Here is a 17,846-nt window from a genome sequence, read left to right on the forward strand (position 1 = left end):
AGTCCAGGGCTAAGGCGAAAACAAAAGTATCGATAGTTTCGCAGTCCACAATAGTACCGTACCGATAGGGCATTTTAAGTAATACTATATTGATAAAGGCAATATTATTATCGATAGGACTATCGATAGTATTGTGATTTGTAATACCATTAAGCAAAAACAATCGATAACAATAGTTTTTGGTTAATTCTGACAGATTTTGCAATACTATCGATACTGAAACGGGACTATTTATGCCCACCTCTCGTTGCCATCGCTTCAGCCAGGCAGGCCAGGATTTACAGCTTGATGCCAATAAAAACCCAATCAATAAAGGTAAATTTTGTCCCGGGAAGTTAAAGTGTCATTGAACAGGAACGATATTAATCAGAATAATATAGGAGTTCCAAATTAAGGATCGAGTATCGATACTATTACACATGGCGATACTATCGATAGCACTATCGATACCCGCAAAATTTTCAGTCAATTACGATAGTTTCACCATCGATGGTCCACAACACTAGCGCCCGGTGAATCAGCGTGCCATCCGCGACCCTCCCACGACCCACACGACCTTCGCCTTGACTTGTGAACGACGAATTTTTACCCGATACCCGTTTTGGTGCGGCGAAAGACTTTAGACTCTGTTTACACTCGACTATGCGATGTCTGAGGTCATTATAGTCGTTTTAGATTTATAATTTGTCGTTGTATTAGCAGCCTTTCCGTCTGCATATGAGTGAAATGAACTTTACACCTATTTTTTGTTTAATAAAAATACAGATATTCAGATTTTAAAATGTCAAAATGACATGAAATTATTCTTTAGGCGTATTATTTGCGAAATATAAGATAGCTTAAAAGCTCTTTTAGTATATTTGAGAGCATTCTCGTTTTTGCGCTCAATGCTAGAGGAGAGAGACGCACTGTATCTTTTTCAGTAATACAGGGCGCGTGGACTGCTTCATTAAGAATTATTTCTTCATCTGATTGGCTGTTGAGCACGATACAATACGATATTTGTAACTTATATTTAACGTTATACCCACACGCACAGTTACAGCATTACATTAACGCAAACTTGAGCATGTAATAAGACTCTAATTTTACAGATTTGTATTTATGGTAATTTAATACTTCACTTACTCCGTTCTCAAGTGTGATATGTATATGTTATGGTAATGTCTAGCATTGCATTGAATTTAACTTTTTCTGTCTTAAAAGTTACTTTACTAGCCTGAATTCAAAATGTCAGTTTACCCGTATCTCAACCGCCATATTGGATTGAATGCGGGTGGTTTTTGCAGTGGCTAAACTTGTCATAGCATATATGGACAAGGTGCATGACTCCTGCTTGGAAAAACAAGACGCATGCGTGTTTACAATGTATGTTAAACGATTATGTATGCTAAATAGGTATTTGACACATTGCTGTTTTGCATGATTTGCTGGCAATTTAAATGTATGCGTTTATTGGACTTTGCGATTCAATATCAATTTTGCATGTCAATTGAAAGATTAGCATATCTTTTTATTGAGTATCTGAGAGAGTAAAAGGATTTATTTTTTAATTTAGAAAAATGCAAGTAATTATCAAGATAATTTTGGTTTGAGTATGCTCATCTTCTAATTAAGTATGAACTTTTCATGTTAAATTCATCTTTGAGTAGAAGATGAGCACGCTCAATCTATATTTCTCAATTCATAAATCAGGCCTAAGTATGCGTTTAACATCCACGTGTTAGCAAGTTTAAACATGCACTCTTGACGCTTAAAATAATATTATTTTCAATCAAACCATTCAGACAACCGTTCGAATGTTTTGAAGCCGTCAACATTTCAATAAGACTGCGAGACAGCGCACTTTGACAATTGCAACTTAAAGCCCCCGTGCATTTGCGTTTTTTTCAGTTCGCGCCAACAAAGATGCGTTTGCGCTGCACAATGCCAAATCGCCGTGACCGTTTGCAGCATTGTCGCGATTTCCTGGCTTTTAAAAAAACACAAAACAGGTCAGGTACCTGCATTTTTTTCAGATGGTCAGGTAAACCGTGGAGCAGTGTCCTTTCCCAGAAATGGTGGTTGCAGTAAATGCGCTGTTCGCAAAATGTTTCTTACCCCTGATTTAGGGGGTGTTAACTGCCGTATGACATTGGTAACAAGGTCGATATTTGAATGGAAAACCAAGTTATTTCATTGTTTGTAATTTGGTAACTCAGTACCCCATGAGGTTGCGACAAGCAGGGGTCGAAGCAGGGTAAATTACGGGCGAAATAGGCTTTTTGTTGTTTTTTCGTGGGTGGGAAATTGTTGGGTTGCTCTATTTGTTGTTGAATGAATTGTAAATATTTGAAGGTTTTTAAATTGTCACGTTCTTTTAAGAACTATTGTTAAGTAATTTCTTGAAACTATGTGACATCTATAAGCTTTATGATTCATAGCAATTTGCTTTTAATTTGCACACGAGTATGTAACCGTAGGCGTTTTGTTCAATATAGTTAATGTAGAGTTATTTTAATGAATCTTAAAATAATAAGGTGTTTTTTTAAGACAAGACATTTGATTTCGATTAGATAAAACTGCATAGCTCTTATGATTTTGTAAGTAACTTAAAGACTTAATGAGCGTTTTTTTGAATTATAACTATCAAGAATACTACTTTGCCTGGCATCCCAGAAAATTCTCTATACTGAATAAGCAACAAAATATTAGCAAACGTCTTTCTTATGAAATAGCCATCTTTATTTTATTTCGGTTACAAATTAAAGTTTTAACAACCTGTTTTCTTTCTCTATAATTAAATTTGGTGTTTGTGTCTGTGACCACGAAAAGGTTTAGGTGCCGATTTAATCCTCCATGTCCTTCTTATTATTTCATTTCATTACTTCGCAAAATAATCATGACTATTCCTGTCCCTTTTTTCATCGGTTTGTGTATTCAAAAATTATATTTAAACCCTCCATTTGGCCGTAAAACTGATTTGAGTTTGCCGACGGTCAAAAGGACCCTTTGTCCCTTCCAAGGGTTAGTTTGGGGATTATTGGTCCCAGTCTTACCTGGGGTTGAAAAAATGTGAAAGTACTGAAGGTAAACCCTGCTCGGGGTAGATTGGACACGACTGTTTCATTTTTCTGTTAAAAGGGTTGGTTTTAAAATATTCATTATTTTGTGTGACCGTCGCAAGGTTGTAAAAATAATTACTTTTTTATTTATTTATTGTCTCCGGTAATAATTAGAAGCCTTGCTTTGCGAAACAAAAACTCTCAAAGTAAAACGAAGTTCTAACTATTCACATAAGCGCAGATCAAGAATATTATTGGCTGAATTTCTTTACTTGAACCAGTCAAGCTTAAGTCTATTCTTGAGTATAGATTCGTACTTGAGTATCGTTTTATATTACGCGCGCACAAAAGACATCAACGCGCTGATGCTTGCGCGCGCGCATTTGATGCGTTTAAATACAAATTACTACACTAATTATGTATTATTTAAAATAAAAACTATTCTTCTTAGATTGTATTAATATGTGTCAAGCGAAGCTAGCAATACAATAGCTCTCAATATTAAATAAGCTATATTCTATTCCTACTCAAGCGTACATCAGATGCATTATTAGCAGAATTCCTGCAATCTGAATCAGTCAAGCATGATTCTGTTCTTGAGTGCAGATTCATACTTGAGTACGGTTTTATATTACGGTGCTAGGCATCCGCCGGCGCGCACAAAAGACATCAACGCGCTGAAGCTTGCGCACGCGCACGCGATGCGTTTCTCCGTCTACAGTTATGCATTAACACATTTAACTATAATATTGCTGGTAAAAGACAATGCCGGAAATTGGCGTCTTTTTTTTTTCGCGCGGCCACCGACCAAACCATGTTTTTTGGATACAAAATAGTGTAATAAACCAAACTTCCTATGACATGTATACCTCTAAACTCAGTCTGAACTGAGTTACGAGCATTAGAAGTTTGATGATTTACATACTAAATTTGCTTTTTGCGCGCAAGTTTTGTAAGAAATTGCAACAAAATAGTGACATTGTATGTGTAAACAAACAATACCATCCATTAAAGGCTCCAGACATTCAGTGTGGAGTAGAATCAGCGCAATAAGAAAATATCGCAATATTTTGTTGCAATTTCTTACAAAACTTGCGCGCAAAAAGCAAATCTAGTATGTAAATCATCAAACTTCTAATGCTCGTAACTCAGTTCAGACTGAGTTTAGAAGTATACATGCCATAGTAAGTTTGGTTTATTACACTATTTTGTAATAAAAAAACAGAGTTTGTTCGATGGCCGCGCGAAAAAAAAAGACGCCACCTTCCATACAAAATCTGGCATTGCCATTTGTTTACACCTAACCCGTTGTTCTAAGTCAGTCTTTCCCAAAGTGGGCGATAACGCCCCCTTGTGGGCGCTGCAGGCTTAAAGAGGGGCGGTAAGAGACCCAGAAAAAAATCGGGACGTTGTGTAGAGGCTTGGGAGGCGTCATCTACTAGGAGGATTCTTAGACACCGACTGAGCCGCTAAAAATAATTTATCCCAAAGTGGGCAGTAGACTAAATAAGTTTGGGAACCGCTGTTCTAAGTAAACGACGCAACGCGATGGGACGCGACGCGACAGTATCAAGTAGTGGTTGTATAGTGTCCTATGTAGTCGTGTTTGACAGACGTATTGAGCTATTACTGCTAAATGGCAATGCCAGATTTTGTATGGAAGGTGGCGTCTTTTTTTTTTCGCGCGGCCATCGACCAAACTTTGTTTTTTGATTACAAAATAGTGTAATAAACCAAACTTACTATGGCATGTATACCTCTAAACTCAGTCTGAACTGAGTTACGAGCATTAGAAGTTTGATGATTTTCATACTAGATTTGCTTTTTGCGCGCAAGTTTTGTAAGAAATTGCAACAAAATATTGTTTGTTTACATACAAACATTGACATACCTACATTTCGTACATATCAATACATTTCGCGTCATACAGCTTAAAGTATGTCAATTAACCAGTGGTGTCATCTGCCCCATTGACGTTAAGAAGATAGGAAAAAACTGCTTTATATTAATTAAAATATTTTCATCCCAACACGATCTGTGGACAGTGATCAAATTAATATTCCGCCGCGACCCGCCCAGTGGGGCGGGCGGGAATTCGTGATGAGCTCACGACTTCGATCAAATGGCAATGCCAGATTTTGTATGGAAGGTGGCGTCTTTTTTTTTTCGCGCGGCCATCGACCAAACTTTGTTTTTTGATTACAAAATAGTGTAATAAACCAAACTTACTATGGCATGTATACCTCTAAACTCAGTCTGAACTGAGTTACGAGCATTAGAAGTTTGATGATTTTCATACTAGATTTGCTTTTTGCGCGCAAGTTTTGTAAGAAATTGCAACAAAATATTGCGCTATTTTTTTATTGCGCTGATTCTGCTGCATACTGATGTCTGGAGCCTTTAATGGATGGTATTGTTTGTTTACACATATAATGTCACTATTTTGTTGCAATTTCTTACAAAACTTGCGCGCAAAAAGCAAATCTAGTATGAAAATCATCAAACTTCTAATGCTCGTAACTCGGTTCAGACTGAGTTTAGAGGTACATGTAATAGTAAGTTTGGTTTATTACACTATTTAATAATCAAAAAATAAGGTTTGGTCGATGGCCGCGCGAAAAAAAAAAGACGCCAATTTCCGGCATTGTCTTTTGTTTACACCTAACCAATTGTTCTAAGTAAACGACGCGACGCGTTGCGACTCGGCGCGACCATATCAAGTAGTCGTATAGTGTCCTATGTAGTCGTGTTTGACACACGCATTGATCTATAGCTGGTAAATTTGTTTACACCTAACCCGTTGTTCTAAGTAAACGACGCGACGCGATGCGACGCGACGCGACAGTATCAAGTAGTCGTTGTGTAGTGTCCTTTGTAGTTGTGTTTGACACACGCATTGATCTATTGCTGCTAAATTTGTTTACACCTAACCCGTTGTTCTAAGTAAACGACGCGACGCGATGAGATGCGATGGGACGCGACGCGACAGTATCAAGTAGTCGTTGTATAGTGTCTTTTGTAGTCGTGTTTGACAGACGCATTGATCTATTGCTGCTAAATTTGTTTACACCTAACCCGTTGTTCTAAGTAGCGACATGCGACGCGTTGCGACGCGCCGCGACAGTATCAAGTAGTGGTTGTATAGTGTCCTATGTAGTCGTGTTTGACACACGCATTGATCTATAGCTGCTAAATTTGTTTACACCTAACCCGTTGTTCTAAGTAAACGACGCGACGCGATGCGACGCGACGCGACAGTATCAAGTAGTTGTATAGTGTCCTTTGTAGTTGTGTTTGACACATGTCACTTGAAGTCATTGCTTGAAGTATTGATCGCGTTACGTCTCGTCGCATCGCTTCATGCCGTTTTCCATTGCTCACTTATGATAAGGGGTAACACCCATAATACCCATATTCACAAACGACACTTGCTTAAGTGAAGCAACAAATCGAACGCACAGCATGGAATAGAGCTTTGTGAATGGTTTGTGTGTCACCCTGTGCGTCCACGCGCACTGTGAGACCTCATTGTAATGTTTGTGAATAAGACTCTCTGCAGATTGCAGACTTTTATCAGCCGACTTGCGGCCGCCCGCGACTTCGTACGCGTGGATCCCATTTTACCCCCTTAGGGGTGGAGTTTCGTAAAATCTTTTCTTAGCGGGTGCCTACGTCATAACATCTACCTGCATGCCGAATTTTGGCCCGATCCGTCCAGTGGATTGGGCTGTGCGTTGATATATCACTATGTCAGTCAGTCAGTCACCTTTGAGTTATATATATTTAGATAGTTTAATCAGGATGTTAAAGTGCTCTTTGAAAGCCTTGCAATTTAAACCGAATTGATAACGTGTAGTCTATTGATACAATTAAAGTCTGTATTCTGTGGTGACTCTTAACATGAATATTATTGAATATGCCTTTGTTTTCAATGGAACCGCCAATCCATTAGTTTTAGCTTTATTAGCGTCAACAGCTAGTAATCTTGGACTTGACAGTTGAGTCTTCTTAAACAAATGATCGTTTTGGTCGTAAAAAATAATTAAACAGATTTTAACGTACTTGTAGAGAAAGATTAATTTTTGAAGTATGATTATGCTTTTGATTGTCTTTAAAGCTATAAAAGTAAAGTTTAAACTTGTACTGTATAGTTAGCTACACGAGTAAGTGCGTAGATTATGTATAAATTACTTAGATTAAATCATTACCTAGTATAATAGTCACAGTATACCTATTAATGATTTTAATAAATCGATACAGGAATCGGTAAATAATCCGGTATTATATATCTAGCTACAAGTGTAAGGTTACTTACGGTCATCTAATTCTTCTTCATAATCTGAGAAGTATCTTTCTTCTTTCAGCGCTTGGTCCGGCTGCTGGTAGAACCTTTCTGATTTTATATACATTTTCAAGTACATCACATCAAGTTTTGAGTCACGAATGTTTACACCAACACACTTGAAAGGTACACTTTCAATTTGAGCTTTTTAAATCCCAGTTAGGTCACAAAAAAAAAAATACAAAGTTCACACTGATTAAAAAATCACGACAGTCACTTGTTTTATCGATGTGGTCAAACTCGCTCGCATCGAGCACTCGTTTCGATCGAGTCAAGTCTCGCAGGTGCAAGCGTGCGCGCGTCTCGGCCGGCGAACGTTTGCGCACTGCCCCGACCCGCTCGGACCTTTGACAAAAAAACCTGACAAGTGCAGTCCGGGGTTGCGCCCGCACTGTTCCGTACAGTGTGCTTACCATGAGTTTACGTTAGGTGTGCTCGCTAGCGACGGCGTAAAAAAATGACATTTAAATGTATGACATATTGTGCAGCGCCTCTAGCGGCTACTTTCAAGAAACAAAATCTTCATAGAGATTTTTGACGTATTCGCTAGCGAGCACACCTAACGTAAACTCATGGTAGGCACACAGCACATCACACTACACACTACACATTCTTGTCTTAAATCGCCTTTATTACAACTACATAAGATGCTCAGCTTTATGCTTAGTTTCTGTCTGTACAGTTCAGAAAAACTGGTCTTTGTTTCTTCGTAAGCTCAAGTCCGCAGTTCTCTACATTGAAAATAAACCCGCTCCCGTAAGCTGTCAAACCTTTTACTCGAACTCGTTTTGCTCTCGTTAAATCGTGAATTAACACTTTTTAAAATAAAACGGAAAAGATTCGGAACTGTTACGATGATATTTTTCTGATACTGAGAGAAAGGGTTTCGATATAAAACTCCAAGGGCACTTCGTTCACTGTGACGAAAATTCGCTGGATGATTTCCAGATCGATATGGATAAGTAGTTTTAATATTTATATTTACGGTTAGTCTTATAATAATTAATTAAAAAAAAATACAAAGCACAATGTCCATCATAATAACATCTTGACATCGATACAAATCATTTTATAAATACACTTATTAGTCGATTACGCCTAAATTAAGATATAAAGCATCAATTAGTGGTAGAATCATCAAAAAATAATAAGTTTTTAATGACACTAATAAAATTACGGTTGGAATCAAAGACTTTGACATTTTATTTTTATATCAAGTAGAGAAATAATATATTGTGATTTAATATCATTTTTATGTGCTTAAAGGTATAATAAAAAGCATTTTAAGAATTTTTTGGATTTTTCTATTTCATAGAGTCTCATAATATGAGTATCTAATAGAGACATACAACATAGTATTAGAGACAGCATTGGAAACTAGCTAGCAGAACGGCAGCCTTTAGATTTAGTTAAGTTTTGATTGTCCTTTTGAATACATATTTTAATTTACAGGCAGGTACCACTTTACCTACCATTGTGTAATACAGTGCTAACACTAGTGCTCATAGTTTTCATCAGCTTTGATAATATCCTCAATTCCTTAAACAATTTTATATAGGTACAGATCACTTCGAAAAATTTAAAATTTTGATTACTTAGAAAAACATAATATACCTACATGATTTTCAAAATCATCTCCTAAAACCGTAAATTATTGAGATTTTAGCATTAATTAATCTGTAACATAAAACTAATGCCAATGAGGATCATTTCGATTTTTAGCTGTGAATGCAGATTTATAGGGCTAAGAAATCCTTAATACACAGTCCAAAAATTTTTGTTCTACGACAAAAATTGACGAAGTTATGGCCAAATTACTAAAAAAGTTCACTGACCGCCCGGCGCGGGGACGATGACGTCATTATATCCGATCCGAACGCTGCCGGCGTACTGCGTGGATAGAAAATATTTTTTTCTAGCCAAACTATCAGTTTTAGAGAAAAACTTGTAATGACATTTATTTATCAGAATAAAGTAAGCTATCGATAGGTAATTTTAAAAAATAGAAATTGTAAAAAATAACGCAAAAAATCCATACGCTCATACGATTCAATGGAACGCAGAGACGCGATTGGGGTCTCCGCGGTGGTATATTTGGCGATTTATTCAAATAAAGTGTTCTAAGTGTTGTCAGAGTCATAAATCTTCTTCCAAGTAAAATATAAAAATGTATAAGTATTAATTTATTTACTTCTAACAATAAGGTATAGCTGAGGCAGATTCACTCTCCCTAGGCTACAAGACATTGCTATGAAGATCATTTCGATGTACACGCAATACCTACCTGTTATTTAGTTTTTCTGAGTTAAACCTACGTACCTACCTATCTATTCGCCGTTCCCATGGGCGGGCCAGCTGCTGCAGGAAAGGACAGCTGCTCCCTCCTGGAAATCTATTTAATCTTAGCCTAGAAGCTGGGTATGACTCCCCCGCCCCCCTCCTCTCCCCAGGTCATAAGCTGGGCATGACTTCCCCCTCGGCCAGAAGTTGGGTATGATTTACCCCCCCCCCCCCCCAGGCCCGAAACTGGGTATGACTTGACCCCTCCTCCTCCCCCCAGGCCTTATGGCCTGGCCATAAGCTGGATATGACTCCCCCCCCTTCCCCCCAGGCCAGAAGCTGGGTAAGGCTAGCCCCTCCCCCCAGCCCATAAGCATAAGCTGGGTATGACTCTCCCTCGGCCAGAAGCTGGGTATTACACATACCCCCTCCCCCAGGCCAGAAACTGGGTATGACTTGAAAATTTTACTGATTGCATTTTTGGCATCAGTATCGATCAATAATCACCCCCTGATAGTTATTTTGAAAATATATTTCATGTACAGAATTGAACTCGCTACAGATTTATTATAAGTATAGATTATGTTCAATACAAACAATCATTAAGTTACACTCACCCCAACCGCGTCTCCGCATTGCATCGAATCCTATGAAAATGTGGTTTTTGGACATAGCGATACTGATTTTTCACAATTTTTATTTTTAAAAATTACTGGTCGATAGGTTACTTTATTTTGATGAATAAATGTTATAAAAAGTTTTTTTCTAAAACTGATAGTTTAGCTGGAAAAAAATATTTTCCATGCCAATAGTACGCCGGCTGCGCTCGATTCGGATATAATGACGTCACGCGTCCCTGCGTACGTTGACTTTTAGCGGCAAAAACGGCCTATGTTTATTACTTAATATCTTCGTAAGTAATGGTCCGATTTGGATAATTCAAAAAGATATATCTTTCTTATGTCTTAAATATTAACGTAGATACTAGTTTTATTGAATTTTCTACAACAGTACTGATCCTCATTAAATATGTGCATAGAAATGTACTGCGCCTGCGACACAGTTATAATGAATCAATTAATTTGTTGTTTATATTCAACTTGATCACAAACATCGGTGATAATATCTATCGATGCTCCGATTTATCGATCTTAATCAATAACAAGTCAGCAGGGGTGAAGCCGGGTCGAGTATTAGCATGTTTAATTAGCAATTCTAGTTTATGTATTTGCTACAGTTGATCTGGTTTCTGTCATACTTATTATACTCTTTATTATTGCTATGTTGCAGGCAAATTTCCAAATAGGACATTTATAAAAGTGACTATCATTTTTAAAAACACTAACTTTAGATAGGTCCTACAGTGATAACTCAATGATGATGACTAATGTTTATTTATGGATCAATTATGTAAATTTAATTTTATTATGATTGTTTGTATAACATTTAAAATATAACCAATTTATTGAAAGAAAGAAAGATTATTATTGCAATCCATCTTCATTAAAATTTCGTGCTAAACCGAGCCTAATACCATAAATCAACTAAAACACACCAAACAATATAATTAGGAGAGTATTTTATTCAAATTGGGCTCAATAAATTATGCATACGACTATGGCTCCCGTATTACTGATATTTATAATATAATCGGCACAATATAGTCACTTGTGGTAAAATCATAATCGTAGTGCGTAGGCGCTTTACATTCTACAAGCTGATTATGGAAATACAATGCTTATAAGGTAAAATATTGATCAGAGTTCATGAATAACAAAGAAACAGCAATGTAAGTGAGGTTATGCTGTTGTATTCACCTTTGAGAATAGAATAGGTATTGAGCACGTGCCTCTAGGTGTGACCTGATCACCTGAGTCATCTTTTAGTTAGGAATAAGTATTTTCTAGATATTTGTTTATATTGCTTTCAGTTGCTGAAGAGAATAATGTCCATCTTGCTGATAGCCTTATTTAAGCCTCAGGATATCCACTGCTGAATATAGTCCTCCCCCAATGAAAAATAATTGACTTTTTTAGGGAAAAAATATTCATAGATTTAAAGTTTTCAAGTTTGGTGTGCTATTTTTGTTGACTCTACTTATTGTGTAAAACGTAAATAATTTGCGCAGAAAGAGTTTTTCTAGTTCGTCTGTCTCATTTGTAGGAAGTTTCCCAAAATTCTTTGACCCAACTTGTGCTGCAACTTACAAAATTATGTTGTTTACTTAAAACAACGTATTTCCTATTTTTAAATCTTACAACTCTTTTAAAAACAGCCTTTTAATATGCCCAGTCTGTGTCACTTACTTAAGTGACAATGTAAGTTACATATCTGTCGCATTCTTTATGTAAATATTGGTCACATAATGTATACGTTCGTTTTTGTGAACTGACAGTTTATATTGGAATTTGACTTTTATACCTTACCTTTCGATGCTTTAAGTGACTCTGGGGGCGTTAGAAGTTCCTAGAGCTTAGCTGAACGACTATGCAAATCCAACATTAATATATAGCAGCTCTACATTGACAAATTAGTATAATTTAATTTTATTAGGTTGCAATCATGTTAATGATTGCGTTGATTATATTGATAGTCATGATTTAAGATAATAATTTTATAGTGAATCAAATTAAATGATACGATACAAACTGTGTAAAAGGTAGTGACTTAAACCTTGCTAAGATGGTAGGATCTTCTTGATAGTACTATTTTAAAAGAAATCAAATGCATAAAATGTACTAAATTGTTAAAAGTGATACTTTGTTTGTAACAACCGGGAATTTTATCAACGAATGTTTTCTAGTTTACCTTATATGTTGGAACTTTTATAAGACATCATCAGCATCATTTCAGCCATAGGACGACATGATTTCCACAATGGCCGGTTGGCGGCGGCCTGCATCCAGGACACATAGGTACTCGTAGTATGCAGAACTGACGGCCGATGGGGCAGCAAGATTCTGGAGTGGAGGCCGAGTACCAGAAAGCGCAGCGTAGGACCACGTAAGCGTTGTTAGGTGGACTGACGACCTCATAAAGGTAGCACAAAGAAAGTTTAATGTATGAAAAATCATTACTTCAGGCCTGATTCGTAGTGGTATTCTGAGTTAGTCATATTGAGACAACACTAAAGAGGAGTCTATTTTTATTAATGTGACTTTAATCTTAGAAGCATTATAATAAAAATTGTATATTATGGCGGGTTCACAGTTTCATGTTTCGCATTTTTAGATTATCAGTTTTATTGCTTCATTATAATATACTAGAAGTGAAAAATGGCCATTATTTGAAAGATTTATCTGTTTCTTAAATTTTATTCGATAATAAATTGGTGAAAACATCTGTTAAGTGTTTAAAAATCTTATTGTTAGCTACAAACAACGGTTGATTTTGGCGAGGTGTACAATTTCAATGGAAAAATATTTAGAAACATAAATTTTGTACACTCATATTACAAGCTAGCTGACCCAAAAAACGTTGACTTGTCTCAATTTCATTAATTTATAAGTGCTGATAATTTCGTAAATTTTATGACTGAGCAGAATTTGTTGTGTTTATTATTCGATAATTACCATATTTTTTATTTACTCTTATACATAAACATTAAAGTAGAAATGAATATTCTGGTATTATCGAATTTCAAGTCACAAAAAATTACGAATTGCAAAGGAATATAAGTTACAGCAATAATTCACGTGAAATAACATACTCTAGCCAGTCTTCTGCCTGATGATATTATTTTCCAATTGTTGCTAGCAAAGTGCTAATATCAAGACTACACCTCGTCATAGAGTGCCTTACCTTGCGTCAAAATAAGTACTTACCTAGTTTAGCTGGTTCACGGAATCACGGTTTTCTGTATGCATTTCTCTATCTATGCTACCAACCGGGTGACATGGAAAGCTTTAAGGGAGGCCAATGTTCAGCAGTGGACGTCCTATGGCTGAGATGATGATGATTTCTCTATCTACCTTATGTAGGTATATGTATGTACATAAGAAATTTTAGATAATAAGCATTTCAATCGGTTCACCGCAACCCACAGTAGCGAGTGAGATATCTACGCACTGTATAAGGGTGGCATTGTATCGGCAAATGCCTGGCGTGCGCGCAGGCAACAGAATAGAATTGTCCCTTCCAGAACTATGGGATATGCTGCCTTAGTGCCGGCGTGCCGCTGTCTACGCAAATGTACGGAAATGTGGTTCTAAATGCGTGTTTAGAACGTGTAGTACGATAATTTTGAGACTTTGTTCGAGCGGAATTGCAGCGATTTGAAAGCAAATAGGTCGAAAGTTATCAAGTTGGAGACAGATTACATTACTAGACTGTACGTCAGGCAGACTGTGGTATTAGAACTAGTCATTGACGATGAATACGAGCATTAGTTTGGACCTAGCAGAAGAACAAACCATAGTCCACCGGGGTAAGTAGTAAGGGACCAAAGCTATAGTTCACTAATTATGAAAACGTGCTTTAAACAGTACATGAAATATTAGAGTAGTAGCACATCAGCGGTATGGCAGAAGTTTTCAAATAACTTTTATTGAATTATAATAACAATAAAATAAAACAGATAACTCATAAATAAAATCAAAACACCCGTATTTACAAACATTACTATGAGGTCTCACAGTGCGCGTTGACGCACAGGGTGACACACGAACCAATCACAGAGCTCTATTAAACTCTGTACGTTCGATTTGCTGCTTCACTTAAGCAAGCATCGTTTGTGGTGAATACGGGCATAATTTTATTTCCTGATCCAAAACAAATTAGCTGTACCTAAACCTTGTGTATTTTGATATATCAAGGCTGCAGCCTCAACGGAACATAATTTATATCTAAAGCCTTTGTTGCATTGATAACTGATAGCATTATCGGCGTATCGGTCAGCGGATTAGCATTGAGAAGGTCGACCGCCTGCGTGCGTAGGTTCGCCTGCTGTGGAATGCACGATGTATAATTTATAAATAGGCTAACAGAAACTAGGTAAGTATTTTGTAAACGTAGTTTGATAAAAATCACTCAAACAGAGATCTTCTTAGTACTGGCCCATTTATAGTTCTAAAACTGTGGTAGGGACGTGTAAAAGCGCTTTTGAAAAGCCTATTTGCAGACATTCGAAATTACTTTTATGGCTAAATATTCGATGTCTGTGTTTCACTATTATTATTTTTGCAAATAATGATAAGTTTATGAATAATAGGTCATCTTCATTGCTAGGCAGCTAGGTCCATGTGCGGCTTAATTTGCTAAAAATGCTTTATGTTACATACAAGCCTTTGAAAATATTTAATTAATATTTATTAAAGTAATTTCAGGACTAACTGTTTGTAGATGAGATGGTTTTTAACAAAAGAAAAACTAAATAAAGATTTTCAATTGTTTTTCATGTGGCACATTTCAGACATACTCTTATCACCAGGAAGAGATATAATTAATACTGGATAGCATCATAATCAGCATATCATTATGGGATTAGCCGAAGCCTGCAGCATTGAGAAGGTCGGCGGAGTTAAGTGGCTACTATCGCGGGAAGGCGGGGCGACCAAATCACTACCTTATGCTACACGGAAGGCAATTTTGTGAACCTTTTACAGAGAATACCTACCTTATAGCTTCTACAGAAAGATCACCACATTAAATAATAATTTAAAAAGAAGAAGATAATTTAAAAATTTAACTCACTCATATACAACCACATACCAAAGATACATAAATTTTTAACAAAATTATATTAAGCGAGTTTTGCCCAGAATCCTCAACCACAGAGGAACTGAGTATCTTACCTCTAATTGCCCAAACTCAACAATACTGTTAACATTGTTGTTACGACTACAGACTTAAGAATAACAAGCTTTAACATCAAAAAAAAAATTGAGCAGAAACATTAACCCCCCACTGGGAATCGAACCCGGAGCTTACACTGAAGCAGGTGGTCTTACCACTAGACCACAGAGAGGGGCGCTTACAACTAACTCTACGTGTATTACGCCCGTATTCACAAACATTACTATGGGTCTCACAGTGCGCGTGGACGCACAGGGTGACACACGAACCAATCACAGAGCTTTATTCAAAGCTGCGCGTTCAATTTGCTGCTTTACTTAAGCAAGTATCGTTTGTAAATACGGGCGTTAATTACTTACAACCTGTCATGGTTTTAACGCAGTACGTAATTTTCGCAAACATCTCAGCACTCTTATGCCAAATTCAGCCGTAGCTTCAGTGGACCCACAGTTTTTTCTTGTAGAGTTCTATGCCAAGGTTCTATGGTGCACAACGAAAATGTAGGAGAACTAACAGCTTTAAGTATGAATGTTCAATTGCTAACTATAGTTGTCCGAGAAATCTAGCTGTGCGTAGTCTAGGTATGGCCTAGGCGCGGCAGGAATGTGAACCTGTGACATTTTGGCTTTCTTAACTCGTTGCTATTTTTAATTTATAACCAGAAATGAACGCCTTTTTCTGCGTTAAAATAAATATTGCACCGTTTTGTGACTTTTCAATTCAAATCAAGGACTTTACAATTCCATAAAGGTAAGTTGTTTTTTATTAAGAAGTATGATTAACAAGCAGCCGCCCGCCACTTCGTACGCGTAAATCCCGTTGCCGATCCGATGCCTACGTCATAACATCTACCTGCACGCCAAATTTCAGCCCGATCCGTCCAATGGTTTGGGCTGTGCGTTGATAGATCACTATGTCAGTCAGTCAGTCAGTCAATTATTTAGATGATATAATTTTCACTCCTATTTTTTAAAGACATTTGGAAGGACTACTATTGAGATTGCACGATGAAATTGCTAAAGTAGGCAATATTAGTTGAATGGTTTTCTTAATATTTAAGTTTTTATAGTAATGGAAGATCATACCAGTTCATTAAACTTTCATGTAGCTGAATATGTTGATTCATTACCTGAAAACAAAGAAAACATTATTATAATGAGTACATAAATAAAAACCAAATGAAGTAAATACTTATTCTACAGGACTGCTCTTAAAAACTACGAGTATGATTAAACTTTCGGATCAATATGTCCTTCTAGCTCGTCAAATGCCAGATAAAAGAGCCCAAAATACTGAAAAGGCCTTAGAAAAAAGACCAGGTACCTAAAATCTACCTTAGAATCAACAACAAAGCGTCAGCCATTTAAACAGTAACCTTTAGTTGCCGCACTCAAAAATCGTTTGAAGAGAAAGCCGCAGCAAACGGACTGCTAACTGGAGATTAAGTTAATGCTAAATGTGAACGGCGATTAGTGGCCGATCCATTAACCGGAGATAAGCAAAGGTCAGGTGACGTGGTGTCACTCCACGATAATGGAGTCGTTTGTTTTTGGTGGTACAGATGAAATACGTATCAAGCTGAGCACGGTAGCGTCTTATGTAGCTGGTATAGATGCTATTTTGCTCCAAAAAATAAGCAGTCTGAAGAGCTGTTTATTGTACAGAAAGATGACAATTCATCATGGGACAAAAATCGTTACAGTCTTCTAAACTCTACATATCAGATTTTTTTAAAGTTACATAGTTTTTAATGCCGTTTACAAAAACAGAATTGATATTAGGCCTTTTTTAGGGAAGTGCAAGTAAGTTGCTTAAGCAACTAAGTGGGTCCAACTAAAACCTAAAAACGGAGGTCGTCGATGGACCAATCTAATGGTTAAAGACAATGTTTCCATAGAATACCTTCACATGTACACAAACGCAAAACTCTCTCTCTTTTTGTACCTAATAGTCAATTGTGGCGTAATACAATTCTACTCGCACTATCCAAAATCAGACATCATTTTGTAGGAGTCCATTTAGCGCCTGAATAACAAACATACAAGCGATGCTCGCTTGTCATAAAACATAAGTGTTTTCGCAGTCCCATTACCAGACCGAAGAAGTGATTAGCCAAGGACGGTTTACACAGTACGACAAATGGCGCAAACTCAAACAGTGCGATTTAATCGTCGCACGCGCCGTAAACGCCACTTAAATCATAATAAGTGAGCGAATGTATGGGAGTTACAATAATTATTGGCTCCATGAACGTAATTTTCTACTTAATGAAATATCTAATAGATTAAGCTGGAATCCAGGCGGGTAATTGAATATTTTGCTAAAGCCTACCACAGCTCGGGGGAATGAGCCAGTGTTTTTTAACGCGGCGAAACAATATTTTTTGT

At 36.9% G+C, this 17,846-nt stretch overlaps 1 protein-coding gene across 1 annotated transcript in view; it reads right to left on the minus strand.

The window, feature by feature from the left end:
* Window positions 1-7,772, minus strand: part of LOC114350235 (polyhomeotic-like protein 3) — an 86,920-nt gene extending 79,148 nt beyond the window's left edge. Inside the window, exon 1 of the mRNA XM_028300939.1 lies at window positions 7,360-7,772. Coding sequence (XP_028156740.1) covers window positions 7,360-7,465 — 106 coding nt within the window. The 5' untranslated portion in view covers window positions 7,466-7,772. The remainder of the gene's footprint in view (window positions 1-7,359) is intronic.
* Window positions 7,773-17,846: the final 10,074 nt, after the last annotated feature.

Source organism: Ostrinia furnacalis, unplaced genomic scaffold (genome assembly GCF_004193835.3).
Source record: "Ostrinia furnacalis isolate ACB-3 unplaced genomic scaffold, ASM419383v2 OfSCF0831, whole genome shotgun sequence".
Lineage (NCBI taxonomy): Eukaryota > Metazoa > Arthropoda > Insecta > Lepidoptera > Crambidae > Ostrinia > Ostrinia furnacalis.